The following is a 27,988-nucleotide window of genomic DNA, read 5'->3' as shown; positions in this document are numbered from 1 at the left end:
CAGCATACTGATCACGTGTTTTTCGGTGTAACATGTTTTTGAGGGCCTCATTTTTAACAAAAAGGGGAGGAACTATATCCCAAAACAATAAATGTGTAGCGTATGGTATCATTTATATGGAGGAAAGCATTGAGGATTATCTGTTTAAGAAGGGTTTTTAATTTTTCATGTGATATGATAGTGTTAAAGGTGGAAAAATCAAAGTTTTTGATAGAATTTATTTCAGAGAATTACCGAGATTTAAAATTGTTCCATTAGTTCTTTTGAGTTCTTAAGAATACACAATCATATAGTTAATGCCACTACGCGAGTAAATACTGTCACAGTATTTCTGTAATCCCTCTTTCCTTGCGGACGAAATTTTGATTAATATAACGGACAATTCCTTGGTTGAACATGTAGATGAGCCGACAATATACCGTAGTTTGTACGGAGCTTTGTGAAGTTTATGTATCCAATACATTAGAAGCAATGTAGGTCTTCAAATTTGTTGTTCATTGAAAGGACTTGTGTTTTGCCAATATCTCATCCTTATCAAAGGATACGTTTTTGTACGTGGGATTTCCCGAGTGACATTCGTAGTAAGAGGATTAAGGGTAAGGGTTAGGGTAAGGGTTAGGTTTAGGGTTAGGGTTAAGATTAGAGTTAGGGTTAGGGTTAATGTAGTTTTAAACTTACTCTGAATCACAGACGTTTTTGCTAATAATATAGATGTTTGAAGTTTGCAAAAAGGTTTCATTGAGTATTTGGTAGACCCAGCGATGTAATGTTATGTATAAGGAAACTTGTGGAATGTTGGTATTAAAAAAAGTGAAGAAATATCAAGTTTATCATATTTGTCTGAAAGTAAAAAAAGAATAAAAAACAAACCTTTGCTTATTTCGGGATATTCTCTTTCAATCTGCTATTGGAGTTTATGTTGAATTTCTTATTGAAATGTTAATGTCTAATTAATGTACCAGGGAATTATATGCTTTCACACAAAATTAATAGTGTTTAGTGGCTGCTTGTTTTGCTGGGACAACACCAATTTGTCATTGGGAGTAAACAATGCCTTTAATAACAACTGTTCTTTTTAAAGATATATAAAGCATTAGTGTTCATAGAATCATTATTATTTTTTGTTTAATTACTAGCATAATTCATACCTTTCAATCATTTCCCTTTGGGAAAAAAAGTATAATAGATGTCTTCTTTTTCACATTTTGTCTAATGTCTGGTAATATCCTCACTAGAATCCGTTAGAATCCCATTAGTCAACACATTTCGTGGAGAATTTGCATTAATAAAGTCGCAAGATATATAACGTAGGGTCAGAAGGATTAGACAAAACGCAGTCAATATTGAGATCATGTAGCACTTGTTTGTAGTCGCAATAAGTGTGGTGTAAATAAATTCATAAAAAAATAAGAGATTTTGGAACAGATTTATCTTTAAAAAGGGAAGTTGTCTTTTTTACATTGTTTTACATCTCCCCCCCCCTTTTTATATTTATAATGTATTTATATTGTGTCATAGATCAAATTAATTCGTTCAGTGTATGTTTACTTGTGTTTGTTAATATGTCTTTTTGATTGAGTTAAGCCATTTCAATTGATATTTTATAGTGTGTCTTTCAATGTTGTAATGTTACACTACTGTCCCAAGTTAGGGTGTAGGTTGGCACCTGTTAAAACGTTTAAACCCGCTGCATTTGTTTGCACCTGTCCTAAGTCAGGAACCTGCTGTTCAGTGGTTGTCGTTTGTTGATGTGGTTCATAAGTGTTTCTCATTTCACGTTTTTTGATCAAAGATTAGACCGTTGGTTTTCCTGTTTGAATTGTTTTACACTAGTCATTTTGGGGCCCTTTATAGCTTGCTGTTCGGTGGGAGCCAAGGCTCCGTGTTGAAGGCCGTACTTTGACCTATAATCGTTTACTTTTTACACATTGTGACTTGGATGGAGAGTTGTCTCATTGGCACTCATACCACATCTTCTTATTTCTAAGTATTCAAATTTGGCCGATCAATGATAAACGACACTGCCTTAAACTATGATATCAAAACCTTTGCAGCCATGGATAATTTGTGAAAGTGCCGTTTCATTGTTCATATTTTTCAATGCCTGTAGGTTTGAAAAGTTGACACAATTGATAACTGATATATAATTGTATAATGTGTAGCTACAGATCCTAATTGTTGACCTGCATATGCATTGTGACTTTTTAACAGACTGTAGATTTGCATGGCAATTGACGCAAACATAGTATAAGATGCTTCTTTGACGAAATACCCGGTATTGCTCCGTTAGGAGTTCCCTCTGATTTTAATGTTTACCCTTCTTTGTATGTTCTTAACTATAGTTACTATATTTGAACTCGATAAACTATTGTTGCCTCTAGCATATGACCTCAAATAAATTTTAAGGCAGAGAACAGGGTACAAATGTTCAGTTTTTTTCTGAAAGTATTAAAAAATGTCTTTTTGCATTCTGAGGGCTCAAATGGTTGCAGATACACAAATTTCATGGCACATGTTTGTTTTCCAGCAATATTTATTGCAAAAGCTATGCATGAGGAATTTAGTATTCTAATTTGTTTTGGGTGATATTTCAAAAACTAGTATTTATTCCTTGTGATCTGCGCAGGCAGTGGGTAACCTTACAAAAACATCCCAATATTTTACTTAAACAGACATATAATAGAGTTTTCATTAAAGACCAAATTGAACTTGTCCATGGTCAGTTCTGGATTTCAGATGTTGCATTCCGCGTAGCTGATTACTCCAGCTGACATCAGTCCTGCTCCAAGTCCATGCACCGGAATAACCTTTTGTATAGGCCCATTCAAACATGGATTCACTCGACATGCCAGCACCGTGTTCGTGATTGAATTCACCAATTACCATAGGCTTTTTAAGTCGGAAGTTGGAAAAGGAATGCTGGAAAAGAAATTGACATCTCAGAATACCCTTGCCCCAAAGACTCACACCAGCCCTTTCTGTTCGTTCTAGAAATTTCTATTGAAAGTTACCTGCAGTTAAAGTGTAACTGTTGTAAATAATTTAATTTTATCTGATGGATTAAAAGTCGACGTTACAAGAAATTTCTTTGTAAAAGAAGAAATCCAATATTGTTGTTAACATACTCTTGTATTTTTTTCTAAACCTGAAGAGTTTGATACAAGAAAAGAAAACCACATACTTTTGCGAACATATACACAATCAAACTGAATTTTCAATACTTACTTTGAAGGGAGATTCATTCCCAAAATGATTTTGCCAGTCGTAGCTATGCACTTGATAAAACGACAGAGTACCCTGTTAAGTAATAAAGATAAAATGATAAAATTATTGAAATGGAATTTATTTGTTGAAGGCGAATATTTATTTTACAATGTTATAGAATATAAGTGCCGTATGTCGAATTATACGAAAGAAATCAGTTAAATCTTCTTTTATAAAAGCATATAAACAGGAATGTAAAGCAGTGTTGTAGAACCTACAGACATATGCCAGATTAAGAAAAAGTTCGGACAGTATAAGTTTAAAACCGGAAAAGGTAAAAATAGGTGTATAACTCAATACAATTAGATATTTATATTACGCTTTGCTTCCCTCCTGCTTTTACAAGACAGTGGTCACTATACAAGTTATGAAATCCCATTGCATCAGTGTCAGCTTTCATGTTCCATGATCCAACTGTAACCATTGCTCCTGGGTCAACTTCCTTAATAGCTGCTGCTTGCCAGTTCACAAATCTAAATTTTAAGCAAGTCTCATTGTTCTTTATAGTTTGTAATATTTTTTTAATGAATTCACACAATTAGCAATATAATAATAAAATATCAGAAAAATTGGTATCGTTAATGTTATTATGTATACATGTGTGTGTCCGATATTTTTCACAACTTTATCATAGACCTAAAAAAAATAACTTAAATGAATTCAATAATAAAACGAGTCCCTGTCACAGGCATAACTTCCTCATCTAGTCGTTTACTGTTTTGTCCCCTTCTATACTTTGCCCTATTTTCTCATGTAACATCTATTTCCCCCTAAATATGAAAAACATCAACCAGTATCAACATAATTTATTAACCTGCCGATCTCTTGAGCACTATACAGATGGCCAGCCCATCCTGCTCCAGATCCCGATAGATGTCTTGTGTCAAAACAAGGTTCGGAGCTGCTTTGTCCTGGTATAATTTCACCCTCGGGTTCATTCATTATATCCCATCCACCCAGGGCCTTTTCATTTTTCAAAGCGTTAGCCATTGGTTTTAGAGCATGGTCTATGTATGACTGAAGTTTGCTTGTATCCACCATGAGTCCATTTAGACGATAATGTGTACTTTGTTTTACTGCAGCGTTCCAGAGAGTAAAGAATACTAAAATGTTATGTCTTTGGGCAGCCTGGAGATATGCCCTCATGTCACTGATCAATGTATTATCTATACCAGTTACGTGCCCATTGTTGTCAAAATTGGGTGTTGATTCTCCCTCAATATGCAGCCATACTCCTATTCATTTTAAAATATATCAATATAATGATATTTAACATTCTTTAGCCGTAAAGTTAAAAATAAAAAATATGGCAATTTATATTATTGTCGGTAAAAGAGGGGCGAAAGATACAAAAGGAATATTCAAACTCATAAGTTGAAAACAAAATACCTGTCAGTAACTGCGAGTACTCTCAGATCTGTACTTAGTGTCTTTTTTGTTGTTAGGGATGAGGGATGGATAAATACCCTGCCACGTCCGGTCTGTGTTTTTGTTTGATGTTTTCTGCTTTGTATCGATCTGATGAGTTAAACCTTTTTCAAAACTGTTTTTTTTTTATAGTTTGTTCTTATGTTGTGCTGTTACAACACTGTCGCAGGTTAGGGGGAGGGTTGAGCGCTCCAAAAATGTTTAACCCCGCAACATTCTGTATGTGCCTGTCCCAAGTCAGGAGCCTGTAGTTCAGTGGTTGTCGTTGGTTCATGTCTTTCATATTTGTTTTTCGTAAATTGTTTATTATAAATTGAATTGTCTCATATTTTTCATGTCGGGGCCTTTTATAGCCTACTATACGGTATGAGTTTTTCTCATTGTTGAGGGCCGTACGTTTGTCCATAATTGCTTACACCAACGTCATTTGAACTTGGGTGGATAGTTCTCATTGGCAATCATACCACATCTCCTTATTTTTATATTTACAATGATGTGGCAAAAAACGAACAACAATCAAAAGACAAGCAACAATATACAAAACACAACATAGATAATATACATCATCAAAGGTGGGATAATCGTTATAAACCCATTAACTATTCATTGTAATATAACGTTATATATACCCCTCAGTCATTTAGTGTAAAAGAACATTTCAAAAATATTTTTTTACTTTTTTATTGACCTAGTTTAGTCAAAACATATTGTATTGTCTAAATAAATAATAGGATTGAATACGAGTTATAATAACTTAACATAGTCCTCTCCAAAAAATTACAAAAATGCAAGATGACAGCAATTATATATTTATGTACAATAATAAATATATACAACAAACATATCATATTTAAACAATAACACTTGAATGACATAGTAATTACCACCACCAACATCCCCCTATTTCACTTACTGACGGAATTTCCACCATGACTCTGTATGTCACTCAGGGTCGATTCAAACGTTGATTTTCCTTTGCTGTACTGGTTATGGCCAAAGTCGCGTGCATAATGGACCCAAGCCTGGTTAGCACCAGATAAAAATATGTGATGTCCATTGTAATTAAGATTGGTTCCACTAACACTCAGTCTGGCCTGACATCCTGGAAAAAATACTAACAAAATAAAATTTAGAAAAAAGCTTGACAAAAATTTTAAATAGAAGAACTATATAAGTCATTATTATGCATAGAACGACCAAAACAATTAACAAAACTGTTGGATGAGTAATAAACTAAAGACACTCTTTGCATATTTTGTGACAAACCAATCCGTATTCTGTTGATAGAACCCTTCATGGGGATAATATCAGCTATTAATTTTCAAATTAATTATGTCTGAATAGATACATTGTAGGAAGTTTTTGTGCCCTAACACAGACTCTTGATGTGCTCTTGAGAAGCTAATAAGCAAAAAATATGCACACCAGACACGTGATGTATATGAATTAGTAATTAAATATAAAGAAACTGAAATCTTCTTGTCTGTTTAAAAATCTTCTGTTTGTCCTATGACCGTTTTTTCGATTACATTTCATTTAAATGAAGTGAAGATTATTTGTAAACGTTAAAAAAAACGTCATCTTACATTGGAGTTTGATTAGAATTTAAGGAATAAGATTACGAATCTTCTTGGACTAACGGTAGCTGAAGAAGAATTTTTTTTATGTGAAGTAGTTATTACCATGCATATTAAGGAAATTTATTTGACATTATTTAAAAAGGTCGAGGTTCAAGCTAATTCCACCTCTTTTTGTAGATAAATGTTATAATATAAAAATAAGGAGATGAGAAATGATTGCGAATGAGACAACTATCCACCCAAGTTCAGATGAAGTGGATATGAGCAATTATAGGCAACCGTACGCCCTTCAACAATGAGAAAACCCCAAACCGTATAGTCGACTATAAAAGGGCCCGATATTAAAAATATGAAACAATTCAATTAAGAAAACTAACGGCCTAATTCATAACAAAACAAATCTCGAAAAACAAATATGACAGACATGAACCAACGACAACCACTGAACTACAAGCTCCTGACTTGGGACAGGCACATACAGAATGTGGCGGAGTTAATAGATATAAGAAGATGTGGTATGAGTGCCAATGAGACAACTCTCCATCCAAGTCAAAATTTATAAAAGTAAACCATTATAGGTCACAGTACGGTCTTCAACACGGAGCCTTGGCTCACACCGAACAGTAAGCTATAAAGGGCCCCAAATATTACTAGTGTAAAACCATTCAAACGGGAAAACCAACGGTCTAATCTATATAAAAAACGAGAAACGAGAAACACTTATGAACCACATCAACAAACGACAACTACTGAACATCAGATTCCTGACTTAGGACAGGTGCAAATGCAGCGGGTATAAATGTTTAAATGGTACCAAACCTTCACCCTTTTTCTGAAACAATAGTGTAACATCACAACATAGAAAGACACACTATAAAATATCAACTGAAATAGCTTAACTCAATCAAAGGGCATATTAACAGCATTGAACATACACTGAACAAATAAATTTGACCCATGTCACAATGTAAATACAAAATAAATAAACTAAGGGAAGAATAATAAAAGTAACATGTTATATCGGTAAGAAATGTTAAACAATTAAAGAAAAACAATATGCTCGAACAAAAATATCAGCCATCATACAATAAATTTAAACACAGGTAAATGAAAATAATTTTGTTGTTAGGTATACGTGTACAGTACCAATAGAGAAAGGAAATATTTTTACAAAATAAATAATTGTTAAACATGTTTGTGAGTGCTCAACCCTCCCCATAACCTGCGACAGTGGCGTAACAGCACAACACAAGAACAAACTATAAAAATCAGTTGAAAAAGGCTAAACTCATCAGATTGATAGTCTGTTCCTCACTTTTGCGAAAGAAAATCCCAATTAATGAACCAATCATCGGAATGCTTAGTTTCTGCAGTTCAGTACTTTTGGTGTAAAAAGGTTGTTTTAATAAGGTTTAATTACACGTTGAAACTATGTTGTAAAAAAATCGTTTGTTTTAACAATCTGAATCAGTTAACAGAACAAGCCCTTTTTATTAGCTCACCTGGCCCAAAGGGCCAAGTGAGCTTTTCTCATCACTTGGCGTCCGTCGTCCGTCGTCCTGCGTCCTGCGTCCGTCGTCCGTAAACTTTTACAAAAATCTTCTCCTCTGAAACTACTGGGCCAAATTTGACCAAACTTGGCCACAATCATCATTGGGGTATCTAGTTTAAAAAATGTGTCCGGTGACCTGGCCAACCAACCAAGATGGCCGCCATGCCAAAAAATAGAACATAGGGTAAAATGCAGTTTTTGGCTAATATCTCTGAAACCAAAGCATTTAGAGCAAATCTGACAGGATAAAATTGTTCATTAGATCAAGATCTATCTGCACTGAAATTTTCAGACCAATCAGGCAACACGTTGTTGGGTTGCTGCCCCTGAATTGGTAATTTTAAGAAAATTTTGCAGCTTTTGGTTATTATCTTGAATATTATTATAGATAGAGATAAACTGTAAACAGCAATAATGTACAGCAAAGTAAGATCTACAAATAAGTCAACATGACCAAAATTGTCAATTGACCCCTTAAGGAGTTATTGCCCTTTATAGTCAATTTTTTACAATTTTCATAAATTTTGTAAATTTTTGTAAATTTTTACAAAATATTTTCCACTGTAACTACTGGACCAAGTTCATTATAGATAAAGATAATTGTAAGCAGCAAGAATATGCAGTAAAGTAAGATCTACAAACACATCACCATCACCAAAACACAATTTTGTCATGAATCCATCTGTGTCCTTTGTTTAAAATGCACATAGACCAAGGTGAGCGACACAGGCTCTTTAGAGCCTCTAGTTATAAATCTTGTATGAACTCTGTCGTCCTTAATTATTGAAATGCTCAGCAGTATAAACAAAATCTATATTTTTTTCTTTAAAAGATATGCCTCTTGTCTTTCTATATGATTTATTGGTACCTTACACACTAATGCATTTGCCATATTGTATATATATAAGAAGAGAGCATTTGCAGTGTTTAAACATATATAAAAAAAAGAGAAAAAATGGCGGCTTGGAGGAGAATCATTTCTAGAAGGGAAATAATTTTTCGATATTAGAGATTTCGCATAATATAACTCTTGTAAAATAAAGAATCTTCACAGTTAATAAATCATTAACAATTTGCTTTAAAGTAAAAGTTGGTTGGGGGATCGCATCTATTAAAAACTAGAAAATAATCTAAAAAAAAAAAACACATTCATCATGCTCAAACACACTTATGTAATAAATTTTTGATTAAAAATTAATGTATTGGACTACCTGCTGATGCACAGAGTACAGCTAAAACACTCAACAGCATTCTGCCAATCTACAATAAAAAAAAAATAAAATAAGGCAGGTATCACGTAAAATACAAAAAGTTGTAAAAAGCATATCAATCAAATATAACAATTATCCATTCTCCAACCCCTTCATTAAAAAAGGGAAAGCAAGAGGTTAATATCAGAATGTTTGTTATGTATGAGGGCAAAATAAACCGTCTTGGCATCCTATTTATTTTCCCTGTTTCTTACTTCAATATTGCAAAATACTTTTTGCCTAAATTTTGTAAACGACAAAATACGCAGATAAAAACTTTAATGTTCCTTATTAATGGTTTGATTCCTTATCCGGATTTAACTTTTCTTTTGTTCGTTTTTTGGTTTTATCAGCTCTTCAACGTTTTTATTAGATTTTGGACATTCAAATATTTTGGCTTCGAGCATCTGTGAAGAGACATTAAGTGTCGAAATGCGAATCTGAGGCATGGATTTTTGAGGTGCGTGTCTGGTGCATAGCTAGGTACCGATAATACAATTTAAAAACTAGTCTATTAATCCAAAGCAAAGAAATTCCACTCGTCCACTTATATATATCCGAAAAAACACAAACACTCTATAATTTACATCATAGGTAAGAAGTGAATCAGGATTTTTTTTTTTTTTTTTTTTTTTTTTTTTTTTTTTTTTTTTTTTTTTTTTTTTTTTTTTTTTTTTTTTTTTTAATTCTGTATAATTTTATTTGAAATGTACATTTGTTAGAGATACATAAAGTACCGGTACCTTATCCCGGTCTCGTTGACGTTAGTATATAGCATTTCATAAGGTTAGTACTTGTTAGTACACAACATACAATTTTGCTAATAAATAATGTATAACAGGATAAAAAGAAATTACTATGATATATTATAAATCTTAGTTAAGAAGATAAATTAATTTTTTCTGCAACCAAATTGTAGAAGTTTTTATATTTGCCTTGTTTATTTGTCAATATTTCGTAATGTTGGAAAAGTTCACCTTTAAAAATTTCAAACACATTAATTTGTTTTGTTTTCTGCTCGGATATGTAATACACTTTATATATAGTAAAAAGTACGATTGTTAGAAAGTCGTTGATATTGTAATAATTTGTATCGTTTATCTTATATCCATACAAAAGTGATGCCAGTGATATTATATGATGTCCTATTTTAAGTTTGTCTAGTATTAGTTTTATTTGATCCCAAAATGATTTTAGATATTTGCATGTCAGAAAGTAATGATCATAATCTTCAATGACATTACATATATTACATAGAGGAGTTTTAGTTATTTTCCAAGAGAAAAGTAATTGTTTGGTTGGTAAAATGTAATGTAGAAATTTCCATCTTAACATTCTCAATTTATTATCTTGGATATAGTTAAAGATGAAGTACAACATTTGTTCTCTTTTCCTTGTATTGTTATCTAAATTTAGAATTCTGTCCCATTTTTGAAATCCTATTGCTTTCTCATAATATCTATTTAAAAGCGAGATGTAGATATCTTTTCGAGTTACTGACAGCTAGTTCAAAGCTAATAACAACTAATAAAAAATCATGCATCTAAGACCAAAATATCAATCAGTTCACATTTAACATCCAATGGATTTAGTGTAAAGACGTTATTAACAGTCATAATAATATGTTGTGCTGTGTCACCACTGTTCCAGGTTAGGGGAGGGTTGAGCGCTCACATCACGTTTAACCCCGCCACATTCTTAATGTGCCTGTCCCTAGTCAGGAGCTTGTAGTTCAGTGGTTGTCGTTGGTTCATGTCGGTCATATTTGTTTTTCGTACATTGTTTTGTTATAAATTTGGCCGTTAGTTTTCTCAATTGAATTGTTTTATATTTTGTATGACGGGGCCTTTTATAGCCGACTATACGGTATGGGTTTTTCTCATTGTTGAAGGCAGAACGTTTGCATATAGTTGCTTACATACACTTCATTTGAACTTGGGTGGATATATAGTTGTCTCAATGGCAATCATATCTCATCTCCTTATTTTTATAGTACGTAACTAGTATTTTAACTACAAGTTTCAATATTCCAGAATTCAGTATACAACTTTGAAATGAGACCTCGGCATTCCTTCGAATAGTGGTTTTGTGTTATATACTTTTTACGCTTTAACACAATTTTGAATACCTTCTGGTTAATAAACAGAGGCGGACTTAGGCCCCCTTAAAGGGCAACATATAAGGTTAATATATAGTCTTGTACATGTCCCACTCCTAACGTTGCCAAGTTTGGGGCCCACCTATTCCAAATCCTGTGAAATTTAGAGTTGTTTTTGTGCTTGATGTGTAAAGTAATAGTTGATGTGTGTTCGGTCGGATTGGGATGCGGAAGTAAACACATGTGGTAATATGCTAGTTTTGGACTACTAGAACCCAAAAGTCAACTCTTGCAGAGAGGGGTCTGTGTGGCTGTGCGGGGTGTATAGTTATAAATAAAAAACACCTCCAATCTCTCAAACTTTTGTTGTTTGCTTGCAAAGTGTCTGTTTTAAATCAGGGATGTGATATAATTTGTGACAAGCTTAAGTCAATAGCGATTTAAATATTTCCTGATTTGTTGGTTACGATATTTTCCCCTTATACAACACTCCCACATAATCTTATTATTGATACAGAGAAATTATTTTGTTTATAAAAAATCTGATAAATTTTGGCGTTACTCCATCTCCGTTTTAGTAATATAAGACTTAAAAATACGCCTTAATTTGACACGCAAAGAAACAAGTAATGCTAGTTTTCGTTTCATTTATGTTGAATTCATATTCTTTTCTACTGATAGAGTCGATTACCTACATCCAAGTAATTAACAAATATTAGAGTAACCGACCTAGAAATTCATCAGAGCGAATACAAAAACACATAAACAAGTATGGAACCTTTCGCTAATGTTTTACGTTTTTTTTTAATTCTGTATCGAAGGACAAGGTGAACCAACATATAATAATTTGGGTCTGATTGATTAAGTCTACAGTTGTCTACCGATGTTCAAATCTCATAAATTGATTACGAAGACAAATCAAGGTAACAAACAAAAACTAATACGAATACAAATACGAATACGAAAGTTTTATTTTGATTCGGTTCACATATAACAATACAAACATAAGCTCTTGAGAGCTTTTTACCGAATATAAATTAACATATACATAACATTAAAACACAGAGCATGCAGATAAAATATAAAAGCAGCAAATTATTTCAAATGCATAGAAACAGCACAGGCATATTGAAATACATGCAAAGCATTACTGAATAGAATTGCAGAACTCCAAAAGAAACAAGACCGGGTGCGTCGAAAGGGTATGGTTTCTCCTGCTACGCATGTATCATCCGCCATGTGAATCCACTCTCAATCTTAATGTCACAATCGGGAATAGGACACAACCGGTAAGACTATAAAGATAAGACGACTATTCTGGTATCCTGGTATCTAAAGATCTAATACGAGAAAATATGTCGTTAGTGAGTTGAGACACAGGCATGTCGTTTCGGTCAACCAATTCATGATGGTGACCTTAAAACTTATAGTGTGTCGATTTCATTCGTTTTTCCTCATAACTCTGTTAGGCAGTTTTTTTGTATAGAGCACACCCATACTAATGAAGTCCGTATAGTGTGAACATGCTCGAGCGAAAAAGAGAATATATAACTTCAGTTCCAATACAATAAGGTTTGTATTAATGTCCTTTTAATACATTGTTTTGCCAAAAATCCTTCAATCATATCAGTTTTGACGTTAATATTATGTTAAGATATGAGACATAGTACTTTTTTAAAACCTCAAAGTAAACACACGAAGGGGGGATACTGTAAAATTTAGTAACTGAAATATTTTTTAAATTGGGATTTGACATGTTATCTTAAAATTTTTGCTTTTTTTCTTGGCATTGATACAATTTCACATTTTATGCACCACTAACAAATAAATTCATCATAGATACCAGGCTTAAAATATTGTACGCCAGCGTTTCGTCTACAAAAGACTCACCAGTAACGCTCGAATAAAAAAACGTTAAAAAATGCAAAATAAAGTACGAAGTTGAAGAGCATGGAGGACCCCAAATCGCAAAAGGTTTTGCCAAATATAGCTTACGTAATCTATTCCTGGGGGTTGAAAATCCTTAAAAAAACAATTAAAACAAAATCGGTCAGTACGTGAAAATTTGACATGTCTTACCTACTGCTAGAACATAAGCCTACAAAGTTTCCGGTCTGAAGTAATCAGATTATATCTATATAGATGACCGGTAAACATCACGAAGAATTTCATAAGATCTTATCTATAAACCATATCTGTTTAGACTTAATAAAAAGAGGAAAAATTCAACAAAGATACAAGCTTTTAATTTAGTACGTTAGTATAACAGACGCTTGTTTCGTCTAGGCAAGATTCATCAGTGGCTCTCGAAAAATATATATTCACAATATAGACGTATGGAAATATTTTAATGATGCAGGAGAAGAAAGTTTTTTCTTTGAAGCATATATCAATTCATCAGTTAAAGAGAGGTCTTGTTTAAAGCGTTGCCTGTTCCTTCGGTGCACAATTTCATTCCAGATCAGAAAGCAGATGTATTTCTTGCCTATTCTTTCGGTGCACAATTTCATTCTAGACCAGGATGTAGTTTTTTTCTGCCTATTCTTTCGGTACACAATTTCATTCCAGACCAGTCTGTTATTTCATTGGAAATGTCCCACTGTACGTATCTCGTTGAATATACCTGGATAATTATAAATTTAAATAGATATCTTAGTAATAAATTCTTCAACCTTCTCCTTTTTGGAAAAAGAAAAACTAGAACGACAAAATCTTAGACATAAGATCACCCCCAAAAATACCATATCAAAGAATGCTACCAGTCTCTGAGAGCAAGCTCAAAGTATATGATGTGCAGGTTCACAATTCAAACCAGGTAACACTATGATATATACTGCAGAATCAAGATGTAGATTTCATACAGGTATTTCATAAAAAGTGCAGAAAATTATTAACACTTTTGTGTGCTATAACTTGCAACAGATGAAGAACTTTTTTATGCCCCAGTCGTAGGCAACGGGGGCATTAAGTGTTACCCTTGACCGTCTGTCTTTCCGTATTTCCGTCCGTCCGTATCATTTTAATTGCAAATCTTGAGCGGGGGCATTCGTGTCCTCAGACACATTCTTCTTTTATTATTTACAAATTTAGAAAAAAATCACTTAATCTTATATCGGTTTTTCCAGATTAAGACCTTTTTGACGATCTGTGATTTATGCTTCAGACATTTGATACATTTTGCTTAGAGTCTCCTTGAAGATAGTGCCCCGTTAGTGTACACAATATAAAACCCAATTACCATTCTCTTTGTTGTATATATGAAAAAGTAATGGGATTAAGAATTAATCAATGTTTGGTTCCATAAGAGGAATTATAACGATGCTGATATAAAGTTTAAATTACTGTGTTTGATGCTATTTCTTGCCATAAAAGCAAGGCAAAAAAAAGTGAATTAAATTTAGTATTTTATTATTGTGTTTTTTTTTTATCAAAATAAATCCAACTGTTAACGTTGAATATAATATGATATGAAGAACGTCTTTGGGGTAATAGTTAAGTGATATACGATAGTCATAGTAATTATAATCCTTACGGTGGTATCTTGGTATTTTTATTCTCCAATTTGAACCGAAAACGGATCCGAGCATTTTGCTAAAGAAAATAGTTAAAATCAAACTAAAAGATGAACAACACATCATGGCCGGTTCATTTTTTCATGTTTCATGCAGATGACATCCATTTTAGTAGCGACAAATTGTGATAATCCCCAGTCTGACATGTCTTTATATTATTATGAAATTTTAAATTGCCTATGAACTATTTACATATAACAATAAAAGGTATTATTAAATCTTGTTTTATTTTGCTATACAAGTACACGCTTAAGTATTAATTATCATATATATCTTCTTGGTATAATACAGTACTGTTTGATGACTAAAACCTATAAATAAAAAATGTGGGACAAGCGTCAATGAGACAGCAACCCAAATGACAAAAATACATCTAGAGGACAAAATACTGTCTTTAATAATAGACAGGATTGGTGTCTTTAATAGATCTCAAGCTCGAAAATGTAAAAATTGTTAACAAATTTAACAGAAACAATCAAAGATTTGCCATTGACACACTATTTCTAATATATGACATACGACAACTTCTGATGAGGATCCTGACTTATAGGCACATACATACAAATATGGCAGAGTCAAACTAGTTTTGTGAGATATCGACCCTATCCCAATTCGATTGCGATCAGTAGATTTCAGTTTAGAATTAAAAAAAAAATGAATTGAATTAAATAACCAGATTTTCTATGAAACTAGTCTTGATTTCACACAAAATCAGATGTGTTTATTTACAAAGCTACGTAATTATGTTAAATTTCAAATTAACCAATAAATACACTTTAATTGTATTGTTTATAGAAAACCATTTTAACTCTGTAACTAAAACGCATAAAAATATCAAATATATAATTTGTTACGCCAGAAGCGCGTTTCGTCCATACGAGACTCACCAGTAGCACTCGAATCAAAACAGATGGAGGCGACCTCATTTATGCTGAAATGATAAATGCAAAATAAATATGGCGAACCGTAACCAACGACAAGCTCCTGACAGTGGCATAAACAATGTAATTGGGTTAAACATTTTTGTGAGTACTCAACGCTCCTGTTTTCGTTTGAATTGTTTCATATTTCGTAATTCCGGGAATTTTATAGCTTGTTATGCGGTATGGGTTTTGCTCATAATGGAAGGCCGTACGGTGACCCATAGTTGATCTAAAATCCTTTCAGTATTACTAAAAAAAAATCGCATTCTAGTTTAGCTGCACGTATTTCAGAGAAATACGTATGTTCTTTAATTTATTTCAAGGTACAAACAATCTAAACCAAATAGACAAGACATTGTCCTGTAACACGATTCTATAAAACTATATCTGATACTCGTTGGATTAATATAATACTTAAGTAACAGAAGCTTTGAAAATATAGATACTTTTTGTTTTAAAGAATTGGTCAACTTTTAAAATACGCTTTATATATATACTTTTTTGTGGGGTCAAAAAGTAAAAATATGATCAGCATTTCTTCATTTCAATCAAATTTCCTGTTTTTGAAACATCTTGTTAAAAATATCAATTTCCTATGATTGTGATCATTATAATTATAGTAATGTGATATTTACATGGACATTTGTTAAGCTTTGAAAGTATAATCTTGCATCCTCAGGAAAATTGATGAATGAAATCCAAAATAGTGTTGAATTTTGAAATCATGCCTCATAGCAGTTTTTTATAAAAGTTAACACTGTTTTCATCATGTCAATATCCTATAGAATTAATTATAGGATATATTTACTAGCTCATGTTCCTTTTCGGGTCATGACCATGGGGAACATATGTACCTTTCGCCCTCCATCCCGTTTTGAAAATCTATGATCTGTCACTTTTTTATGGTTCATTATACAAATTTGTTTAAATTCCTCAAATTTTGCTTATATCTATACAATATCACAGCTTCATATGTGTTCTTCGAGGGTGTAACAACACTATCGGCCATTTCCCGTATCGTTTTTTTTTGTGGCTGAACTAGTCATTGGAATATAATCTTCGTCATTTTGTCTTTGTTTAAGTTGTCTGATTGACATTTTACTGTATTTTTAACAAGAATCATATTATATTGATCTCTTCAAAACTTGTAGGTAAGTGCATCCTATAAACTATACAAATGTATTTATCTTGAGTATAGCGATTCATATAAAAACATACACAATTTACAGAATATAAACAAATTATTCGCTTAATAGCATCGCAAACTATTTACGCGAAAAAACTTCTTGTGAACGCTCAACCCTCTCCTTTATAACTTGGACAAAGGTGAAACAGCACAACATGAGACATAAATATTAAAGTCAGTTTGACTTATCAGATCGGGTATACGAAGAAACCATTACAAAAAAAAAAAAAAAAAAAAAAAAACTCACCCGACAGATTTTAAGAGCTGATGCAAAGCAAATTCAATTTCACAGATAAATTTAAAGTTTTCCAAAACTAAAGTTTCAATAGATACAAATTGAACAGCTTAAGAATGAAGACTCCATATACAGTCTTGGAAAAGCGTAACCTTGTGCAATGCCAAAATAAGTTTCGACAGGATGTAGGAAAGAAAGTGTTCATAACAGTATAGCCATTATGATATATTTTAAATTATGTTTAAATTTATTAAAAACACAATAAAGACAATATTAAAAATCTTACTACAGTGTTGAATTGATAGTTTTTTTTTTATCCACAAGTTTACATGGATTGTATCTAAATTAACTGGCTATATAAACAACATCACCGTAAAAATTAGGACGTGCTTTTCTGTTTGCCTATGTTATCACAAGCAAGATAGGATATTCAGGGCAATATTACAAAAAAAAAAACAAACAAACTGTTATACCGTTTGTGTACACTTTTCACATAACAGAAATGCAAACCACCGGTTATCGAAATACAAATTTCGAATTTACATATGAACATATTACAAATATACCATGTTTACTGGTATAAAACTCTGTTTACATCTACTAAAATCACGGGGTAAAATTCTATTTACAACATTTTAAAGCACCACAACAAAATCCATCAAAACGTAATAAAATGAATTATTATATGTTCTTGCCGAGTATTTATATGCTACACATCTGATATATTCCTTCTCGTATTATGATGGCGTTGCATCGGATCTTGCGGTATCTCTCCTTAATCAATAGTATACATACTTATGGGAAAATGTAATGAGGTGACTTTCAGTCCTCGAGGGTACCATCCGATCGGAAGTAATTGGCATGATTTAAATGCTACATTTCCGGTTATTTGCTGCAAAATATGTGTCTGTTTGGATTGCTCACATATCAATATGACGGAACTATAAACAACTGCCATACAAGTGGGAGTTCTAGCTAGCTTTACAATCAGGTTTAACCCACATTTTTCTCGGAAAATGCCTGTCCCAAGTCAGGAATATGACAGTTGTTTCCTGTTCGTTCTGTTGGTTGATATAGTCGAGCATTTGGTTTTGACATGTATTATGAACTTCCCCGTTTTTAATTTACCTTGGAGGTCGGTATTTTTGTTAATGCTTTTAATTTTCTACTTGATGCTCCCTCCTTTAAAATGGACCAGATACTATTTTGTCTGTTCTATTTAACCCTTAATGTTCTCTTAAATTGTCTTATTTGACTCAAAGTAACTATACAATTATGTCATGCAAGTGTTTATTTACCGATCCATCCTTGAAATTTGAACACAATCATTCGAGTAGGAAAGGCGATTCCTCGTCAACTTTTACGATCTTTACAGACTATCAAGACTTACTTTTTGACAAAAACAAAATGACGTTTTTGTTCTTATGTTTGTTTTGCACACATTTCGAATAAAAAAGGTAATGAGAATGACAAGACTTTTTTTCATTTGATAATTTCGACATTTTTTCAGATAGGAAACACATTAAAAGATATATAGTATGAAAAAAAAAAAAAAAAAAAAAAGCTGACGTCGTTATCAACATTTTTCGTTACCTTACTGATTATAAAATACATGTTTGTCTACCGTATTCGGGTGTTGCCGGTTTGTAAGAATTTTGTACAAAAAGGTCCATTGATATCGAAAGGAGCTTTGAAAAATAGTTGTCATTTAAATTTCATTTCAATTTTGAAAGATTTCACAACGGAATATTTCGGTAAAAGATGTATCATTCGTAAAAGCTTCATCGGTTACAAGCTATCTTTTTGTTTTTCCTTTCGGATATTGAATTTACAATAGATAAAAAAAAAATCAATCTTGAAAATCAAATTCACAATTTAGATATTAAATTTAGAATTATTGTTTTCTTTTGTGTTCGTATAAGTTTAAAGAATTTTTTACTGCTTTGCTACATTTGGTACATGTAAGGAAATATTATTGCAATTCAACTCGAGTGGGACTTATACTACATACCAAGGAAACAAGTAATCAAATTATATTCTGACCTGTAATACATAATTTAGTTACCGACTAACTGGTTAACCATCTCTCAGAAACAGTTTATTACAGAAATTATAACTTCTATTCTAAATGGTAACAGATAAATGAACTTCATTTCCATAATTCATATAAACATAATTACATCTGTACCAAATTCATTGTTCATTCAATTATTTATTGTTGTCTCATTGATCTAACATCTCCTTCATTAAAGCTACAGTTACTTAGAATGACACAAAAATAATTGACACTCTTCAACATTCCTAACACATTTACAAAATAAACTTTATTAGATGATGTTTTGTGGAAAAACAGCGACAATGTGTGATCAATTCAATTGAATGTGCTACACATAACAGATAACCACAAGAGGAATTCGAACTTCAACAGCAATTAACAAAATATTTAGCATTTTGAAAGTGTATTTTATTTCTGGCTCAAAAAACGTGTCTCAGGCGTTAGATTTTTTACCTAATTTAACATAATCAAAATTGACCACAAGGATAGGATATTGACAAACAATTGAAATATACGAAGTACTACTACCTCAGTTCGTTAACATATAACAGTAGTAGTAGAATAGGGATAAGAAAACAGTAGAGCAGGTAGAGCAGGTAGAGCAGCTTATGTAAATATTGTGCTAGTGATGGTGGAATGTTTGTGTCCACGTGTCATACTTTTGACCAAGGTAGAGCAACATTGGTTGGTAACCAGGTTATGTTTGTCGTCCATTTTGTTTCCACGTTGCAAGGTAGAGCAACATTGGTCGGTAACCAGGGGTATGTTTGTCGTCCATTTTTGTTTCCACGTTGCTGACTTTTTCAAGGTAGAGCAACATTGGTTGGTAACCAGGGTACGTTTGAGATGACGTCCATGTTGTCCACGTTGTAGAATTTTGGGTTGCCTTGCTTGTCAAAATTGTTATTTAAGTGAGCGGCATCCATTTTTTTTTTACGTTACTATATTTATTTTTGACGATATATGTTGTTAATAATTTTAAAATGAAAATTCTGAGGTTACATTACCAGGTTTTGTTATCAACAAAAAAAGGGCAGATATATATCTTATTATTTAAGTATGGTTTGAGTAGATTCATAGAATTAAAGCAGCTTTATGACATTGTTGAATTAAAGGTTGAAGACTGGAAGTACGATTTAATTATACAAATTGTAGAGACTTCAGGTGGTGGTGGTATATAAGTAAATGTTAGTCTTTACTGATTAATCATGGATTTAGAAACAGACTCGGGATGTTACTTTTCAGACATCCTCCGTTTCAAACCAGCCCATCTGAATATGATGTATTTCACAAATAGAATGCAAACATATACAAATTGGCCGGATCAGATTAAACAAAAGCCAGAAGATCTAGCTCATAATGGTTTTTTTTTACACCGATATAGGAGATAGAGTGACATGTTTTTATTGTGACATTACTCTAAAAAAGTGGACTAAAGAAGACGATATCGAAACAGAACATATAAAATGGGATCCAAATTGTTTGTTTGCAAAGATGGTATCTAGTAAAACCTTGTCCAACATACTTATGAAATAAGAATGTTACGTAATGACTGAGATACACTATAAGAAGATCCTCGAATTCCGTTCATTTACAGATTGATTGTTGTAGAGAGAAGACACTATGGATGCAACATTTGAAAAAGCCGAGAAACTTATGCATCACACACTTAAATATTTGTATGCTAGGATGGTCTTAGACTGTTTACCGGATATTGTGAAAGAACATTGTTATGGGTGTGAAGTAAACCACCCGAGTCAGATTCAACACACTTGTTTAATGTGGACAAAAATGGAACATTTAGAAACTTATTTCGATATTGCTTATAAACAGATAGCGGAGAAGGACATGGTTAGGAAGATGTCCAATCAAGTGAAGCTCATGGATGTACCAGATGACTATAAAAATGACGTTTTATCTACATTAAAGGATTGGTGCATTCTACATAAACCAAGTACCAAAAATGTGTCACACTGGTGCAAACGATTGGTGTTGTTGGAAGAAAGATTCACAAACGAATTAAATTAATTTAAAACACACCGATCATTAACATTGGTTATCATTTGATGTGAAACACTCATCATGAACAGACGTATTTTTGAAAACTCAACCTTCCTGAAAGAACTTTACTATGATAGACCCCGAAGAAGAAAAGAATTGATTGAGGAGAGTTCCGATGATCAAATTCGAACCATTTCACACATTGCATATAAAATTTATCATGCAACACTTATGATTAGTATAGTACATAGACGAAAACTTCGAGAGTTTCGGAAAACTATTCAGTTTTTAGCCAGTGGGAGAATTAGTGTAAGCAGGAAAAGACGAGTACTGTTAGTGTATCACAAATTAATACCACTCCTGATTAAGCCTCTGTTGCATTTACTAGACGAACAATGAGATGCTTGAACTGTTTCTAATGATATTTCAATAAAAGTTAGTTACTTGTATTTTGTTTTTTGTCTCTTTATTATATTTTCACAAAGTGCATATTGGTTAGGTATCTCAATTGAAGAAAGTGTCAGTAAAATTTAAATTCCTTCTCGCTTTCAAAACTTTACTTCAGTAGAGATACCAAACCAAGACTATCAGCCTTAAATACAAAGGGAACAGGTCTTACCTTTCATAGAATGAAAAAAAATCCAAGATGAACACACAAGATAGAATAAATGATTTAATATCAAACACATATAAAAACACACATGTAGGTCCCGAAAAAATATACAGAATATTAAAATCCAAAGGAATCACTAATGTTGGACGATCCAGGATAAAAAGACTATTACGAAGTCAAGACAGTTACACTTTAAGAAAGGAACTCCGTCATTCTTTTCGTCATGCACGTGTAATTGTATCTGGAATTGATGATCAGTGGGACATGGACCTCGCTGATATGTCAAACATTGCAAGTGAAAACGGTCAGTTTCGATACCTATTAGTCGTCGTGGATATCTTTTCAAAGTATCTGTGGATTCAGGTTCTGAAAAATAAATCAGCAAAAGTTGTAGTCGAGGCAATGAAGAAAATTTTAGCTGGTAACAGAAAATGTAAAAAGATTCGAACTGATAAAGGAAAAGAATTTAACAACAACATAATGAAATCGTATCTGAAAAATGAAGGTATACAATATTTCACCACACAGAATTCAGAAACAAAGGCTAACTACGCTGAAAGAGTTATCAAGACTGTGAAAAATATGATGTATCGATACTTCACAGAGAGGAGAAATCATAGGTACTTGGATGTACTTCAAGATATTGTTAAAGTATACAATTCTACTCCACATAGAAGCTTAAACAATATCCAACCAAAAGACGTCAGCAAAACAAACGAAGCAGATATATGGGCATATATGTATTTAAAACCAAAGAAAATAACATCAAAAAAGCCTCGATCATACCACTTTAAGGCTAATGACTTCGTTCGTATTTCTTACATTTCTATGCTATTTGACCGTTCATATGATGAACATTTCACAAGAGAAATTTTTAAAATTAGCCAAAGATTTCGAATGCAGGCTATACCGGTTTATAGAATAAAGGAGTATGATGGAACTTCCATAAAAGGATTATTTTATGAATCAGAGATGGTTAAAGTGAACAAGGATGAAGATGTTATGTGGTATGTAGAAAAAAAAATTCGAAAACGTAAGAGAAATGGACGGGTTCAGTGGTTAGTTAAGATTGAAGGGTGGCCAGATAAATATAATCAGTGGTTGAATGAAGAGGATATCACAGATCCAAATGACTCCTGAAGATGAGCATCTACATAACATTCAATAGTGAAAAATCTCTGAACTATTTTCCAAACAACAAAGCATATACTTTTTCTTCTCAACTGAATTCACCTGTGTTTTTAAATGGAAATTGGAGAGTTGCCTTAGTTGAAGCAGACATTTCAAGTAGCATATCTAAATCAGAATCCATTTACCTGTATTCTAATATTTGTGGTGAATCTATTGTCGATGGAGAACAAAAGCCACTTCTTCGAAGGTTAAGTGCAGCCTCTATGGGAAACTGGTCAAACATTTTCGAAGTTCCGCATTATGTTCCTGTAAAAATAAATGACCTCTATAATATTGATATCTATATAACTGATGGTGACAACAATCTAGCTTCATTTTTAGATATTCCTGCAACGGTAACACTACACTTCAAATCGTTTCCATTCTTTTAAAAATGAACAAGATGTATGTGCCAAATGTAGGAAGCTGGATTAATTATTATGAGAAGCTAGACAGAAAAGGTCATCACAATACTAACAAAGGTCAAAAACAAATCGGAGGTGGGTCTCTAACTGGAACCTCAAGGTCATCCATTACACCAATCGGCATACCAACCAAAACCCCTTCTGATGAGAAAGTAAAAATTCAACTTGTCTCCCCCGTCCATCAAACGGATGAAATGGCCAAGGACATGGTTGAAAGAGAGAAAAAGACATTAAAAAGAAAGCCATCTAGTTATGATGCCAATTCTTGCAAAAGACGTCGAACGAACGAGACCTCCAAAAAGCCCAGTAAAACCACCAAAAAGTTGACTAAGCACAAAAAGTCAAGAAAGACAACCAAAGCATCAAACAAGAAGAGACATACGAAGAAAAAAACCAACAAGAAAAAACTGCAAAGCTCTGTGAAAACCTTCAAAGACATATTCAAGTAAATGGCTGCTTTATCGTTAGATGGGTTCCAAGAAGCTCAGCCAAGTGGTTTGGATCTGTTTTCATTACCACCAACACAGACAGCGATTGATTCAGTGTATTATGATGAGCATAGGTCAACAGCACAGCTAACTGGAACTGCGCCAGTAGAATTTAACATTGCAGCCCAAAATTCACTGGAGTATATAGATTTGAGAAAAACAAAATTATATGTAAAAGCGAGAATAAAACATATCAATGGAGACAGTCTAAAACCTACTGAGTATGTTGGTCCAGTTAACAATTTTCTACATTCTATGTTCTCACAGATTGATATAACATTACAAAATAAGTTGGTGACATCAACTACCACACATTATCCATACAAGGCAATGATACAAACTCTTTTATCTTTTGGATCTGAAGCAAAAAAATCTCAGCTGACTAGCCAGTTATGGAAAAAAGATCAACCAGGACATTTTGATGATAGTGATGTAGAAAATGGTGGCAATTCTTCCTTATTCGATCGCGCACAGTATTTTACTCAAAGTCAAGTGTGTGATTTAGAAGGTCCGTTATTTCATGATTTATGTAGTCTGGACAGATACATGCTGAATCAAGTAGCTATTAATGTTAAACTTTACCGTTCAAGACCTGAGTTTGCTTTGATGACAAGTGAAAAAGATCCAAATTTTCAAGTCATCATCGATGACATAGTGTTAAAAGTGTGCAAAATACGTTTAAACCCTGCTGTCATTATGGCACATGCGCAGAAACTACAAACAACAAATGCTAGATATCCCTATACCAGAACAGAAGTGCGCCTTATTTCTATACCTGCTGGGAGTCTTAGTTTCAATTACAATAATTTGTTCAACGGGCTCCGACCGACTCGTTGCGTTATAGCTTTTACAGAGTCCGCTAGTTCTAGTGGTTCATATACGTTAAATCCATTCAACTTTCAACATTTCAACCTTAGTCAAATAACGCTCAAACTGAACCAAGTTCCTGTAGGTGGGAATATTATGCAGTTAAACTATGGAGCCACGAGTCGAACTATACTACCTGCTTTTAATAGTATGTTTGAAGTGACTAACAAGTGGATGAGAGACAGTGGAAATCAGTTGAGTAGAAATGATATAGCAGGAGGAAATGCTTTATATTGTTTTGAAATAGAACCAAATTTCAGCGACGAGGGACAGTACTTAAACTTAGTGAAACAAGGAACTTGTTCTCTAGAAGTCAATTTCAATGCACCACTGCCGAAAGCGTCCACGTGTGTTGTGTATGCAGAGTTTCCAGCTTATTTTGAAATAAATTTAGAAAGAAACATCATTTTAGAATGAATACTTACCAGCTCAAGTGTGCCATTGTTTCAGACGTTGACTTACAACGATCTGTTCTTGGTGTATTCTCATCTGATGAACTGTCTCAAGTTCACCTACTACCAGGAATGGGTGTGATAGCCAATACAGATGTCGCAGGCTTACCAGGAAGACATTGGGTAGCATTTTTCTGTAATAGAAAGAACAGTCTTGAAGTATTTGACTCTTTTGGGTATTCAGAAAAAGAACTCACTGTTTATTTTAACAAATTCATGCGGAATTATGCATACATACAATCAAACGAGAAAAGACTACAAGGTGATGACACAGTTGTGTGTGGACAATATTGTTTGTTTTATTTAATGTGTCGTGTGAGAGGATTTACCATGCAACAGATAACAGATGTGTTTTCAGAAGACTATCAATTGAATGACAATTTTGTGTACAGTTTTATAGACAATCGGTTTCATTGCTGTGTGAACAATGTGTGTAATGTTGTGAATCAATCTTGTATCAAAATAAAAAATTAATGCTTATATGTTATTGTTGGTGTTGTTGTTGCCTCTCTTTTTTTTTACATATAAAACAGTTTGTCTCTCAGCTATTTTTATTATTTCACTTGAACAGTATGGTTGACTGGTGGGAGAAGGAAAGTTTGCTCAAATTTCAGAGTCCAACATCAATATTCATTGTTGGTCCGTCAAATTCAGGAAAAACAATGTATACCAAAAACCTTCTTGAAAATGCAGATGGTATGTTTCAAGTACCACCGTCGAAGATATTTTACTGTTACAGTATTTGGCAGTCAGTTTTCGATGAAATGAAATCAGCAATACCAAACATTGAATTTTTTCAAGGTTTCCCCCATATGGATGTTTTATCAGAATGGGGGACTTTACAAGGGCATAAGGTTCTTGTTTTAGATGACCTGATGGTGGAATCTGCAGATAGTAAAGAACTGGTTCATCTCTTAACTGTAGGAATTCACCATAATTCAATCACTTTGATTCAGATTCTACATAACTTGTATTGTAAAGGTAAAGCCATGAGAACAGCCTCCCTCAATTGTCATTACTTTGTTTTATTTCGGAATTATAGAGATCAGTTACAAATTCAAACTCTTGGTAGGCAGATTTTTCCCGGACAGTCTAAATACTTTTTAGATGCATACAAGAAGGCGACATCTGTAGCCTATCGCCCATTAATTATTGATTTAAATCCACATACAGACAAAACATATCAGTTGACAACAGATCGTGGAGTTGGACAGACACCTATCGTATATCACTCTGCAGAATGAAGGACTATTTAGCACATTTTCTTTTGAATGCTACTGCAAAACAAATTTCTCAAGCGATTAAATCACTAAGCAAGGAACAGTTGGAATGGTTGGTTGAAATAATATACAATGTGATGCAAGGAGTTTGCTCCATTTCAAGTGTTGATAAAACTTTGCTGACCAAGAAAAAGAAGCTCATACGTAAAATTGTTTCCAAAGGAGCAGCATATAAACAGAGAAAATTATATTTATTAAAAATAAGAGGACTGCTTCCTATTTTCCTAAAGACATATCTCCGTTATGTCTCGCGAACTGATTCTGATTCCTAAACTGAGGTATGAACAATTAAAAAATCCAGAGACATTGCCGGAAAAAAGAGAAAATCGAGATCAAGATCAGCCGAAAGATAAACAAGAAAATATCGATGACTTGGAAAGTAAACAGTTAGTAGAGGACTTTCAACCTGAAAAATTGAAGAAGTCAAACAAAAAGAGAAAAATTACACAACACGAGGAAAGTAAACCATATATCGCTATGTCCCTTAAAACAATGCTGCAAGAGAAAAGTAAACAAAAACCAAAGATGAAATGGTTATCGTTTCGAATTTAGATGTCATGTGACATCGTCACGTGTATTTAAATTGAGGAAATTAGGTAGCTGTTATCATTTTGTGTAAAGTGAAAAGCATGGCTCACCGCGGTGTTCATACCAATGATTTACATTTTAACGAATCTGATGATGGTATGTTGGTGAAGGCAGCCATAGAGGTTGAGAATAAACTCAAACGTAAGAAATCATGTGCTGAAAATGTTGATGTCAAAAGACCAAAGTTAAATTGTGATATTTGTGATAAAACTTTCAAATACAACAGAAATTTGAACAGACATATGAATTCACATTTTAACAGAATTCAGTGTTTAGCGTGTGGGAAATCGTTTACGCAAAAACATAATTTAGTCAAACATGGTAATAAGTGTTCTGGACAGCGCACAATAAACAAACGAGATAAACAATTATCTAAGCAACTTACATGTAGACACTGTGATGTCTCCTTTGATGATGTTGATTCTTTATTCACCCATGTTGCCAACCATCATCCGTTAAACCAAACAGGAGGTAGAATGCCTAAAACGGAGGAGCCAGTTGTCAGTCAGATAAAACGTAAACGGTTTCGTTTTAAGAAAAGCGCCATTAACAAATCAGTGAATCGTGTAGACCTTATGCCTATTGGTGATGAAAAATATGATTTATTACGTTTTTTGGCTAATACGAAAACTGATGTTGAAGAAATAATAGTATCTCAGCAAAAGAAACAAAAAAATGTCAAATGGTATGTAAATGCTCGAGTGAAGATGGTTCGAGATATTAATGATGGACAACAAGAAAAGGCACACCCACATTTCCGCAGCAAAAGTTACATATCTCTTCAGAATGAGAGTAATGATCATAATTTAAATGAAGCTTTCCAAACGATTAACAGAGTAATGGAAGAATTTATCAACAAGGGATCTAACTGGATATTGAATAAAGTTATATGCCTCGAAGTACATACTTTACCATACTCACCCATAGCTGGTTCAAATTATATGGAATTACCATACAAAA

At 33.1% G+C, this 27,988-nt stretch overlaps 1 protein-coding gene and 1 long non-coding RNA gene across 2 annotated transcripts; both read right to left on the bottom strand.

Annotated features, from left to right (window-relative positions):
* Positions 1 to 1,806: 1,806 nt before the first annotated feature.
* On the bottom strand, positions 1,807 to 9,082 carry LOC127698350 (mannan endo-1,4-beta-mannosidase). Its single transcript, XM_052201763.1, has 6 exons — positions 9,036 to 9,082; positions 5,606 to 5,794; positions 4,079 to 4,499; positions 3,584 to 3,737; positions 3,226 to 3,297; positions 1,807 to 2,919 (listed from the first exon to the last, which is right to left on the bottom strand). The coding sequence occupies exons 1-6, from the start codon at positions 9,073 to 9,075 to the stop codon at positions 2,692 to 2,694; spliced, it is 1,104 nt and encodes a 367-aa protein (XP_052057723.1). The 5' UTR covers positions 9,076 to 9,082; the 3' UTR covers positions 1,807 to 2,691.
* Positions 9,083 to 21,804: 12,722 nt separating this feature from the next.
* Positions 21,805 to 27,722, bottom strand: LOC127698373 (uncharacterized). Its single transcript, XR_007980809.1, has 4 exons — positions 27,414 to 27,722; positions 25,134 to 25,294; positions 23,075 to 23,195; positions 21,805 to 22,124 (listed from the first exon to the last, which is right to left on the bottom strand). It is a non-coding gene; the product is annotated as an uncharacterized LOC127698373 (long non-coding RNA).
* Positions 27,723 to 27,988: the final 266 nt, after the last annotated feature.

Source organism: Mytilus californianus, unplaced genomic scaffold, assembly GCF_021869535.1.
Source record: "Mytilus californianus isolate M0D057914Y unplaced genomic scaffold, xbMytCali1.0.p SCAF_4, whole genome shotgun sequence".
Lineage (NCBI taxonomy): Eukaryota > Metazoa > Mollusca > Bivalvia > Mytilida > Mytilidae > Mytilus > Mytilus californianus.
Note: the sequence above shows the minus strand (reverse complement) of the source record. Positions and strands in the feature narration are given on the sequence as shown.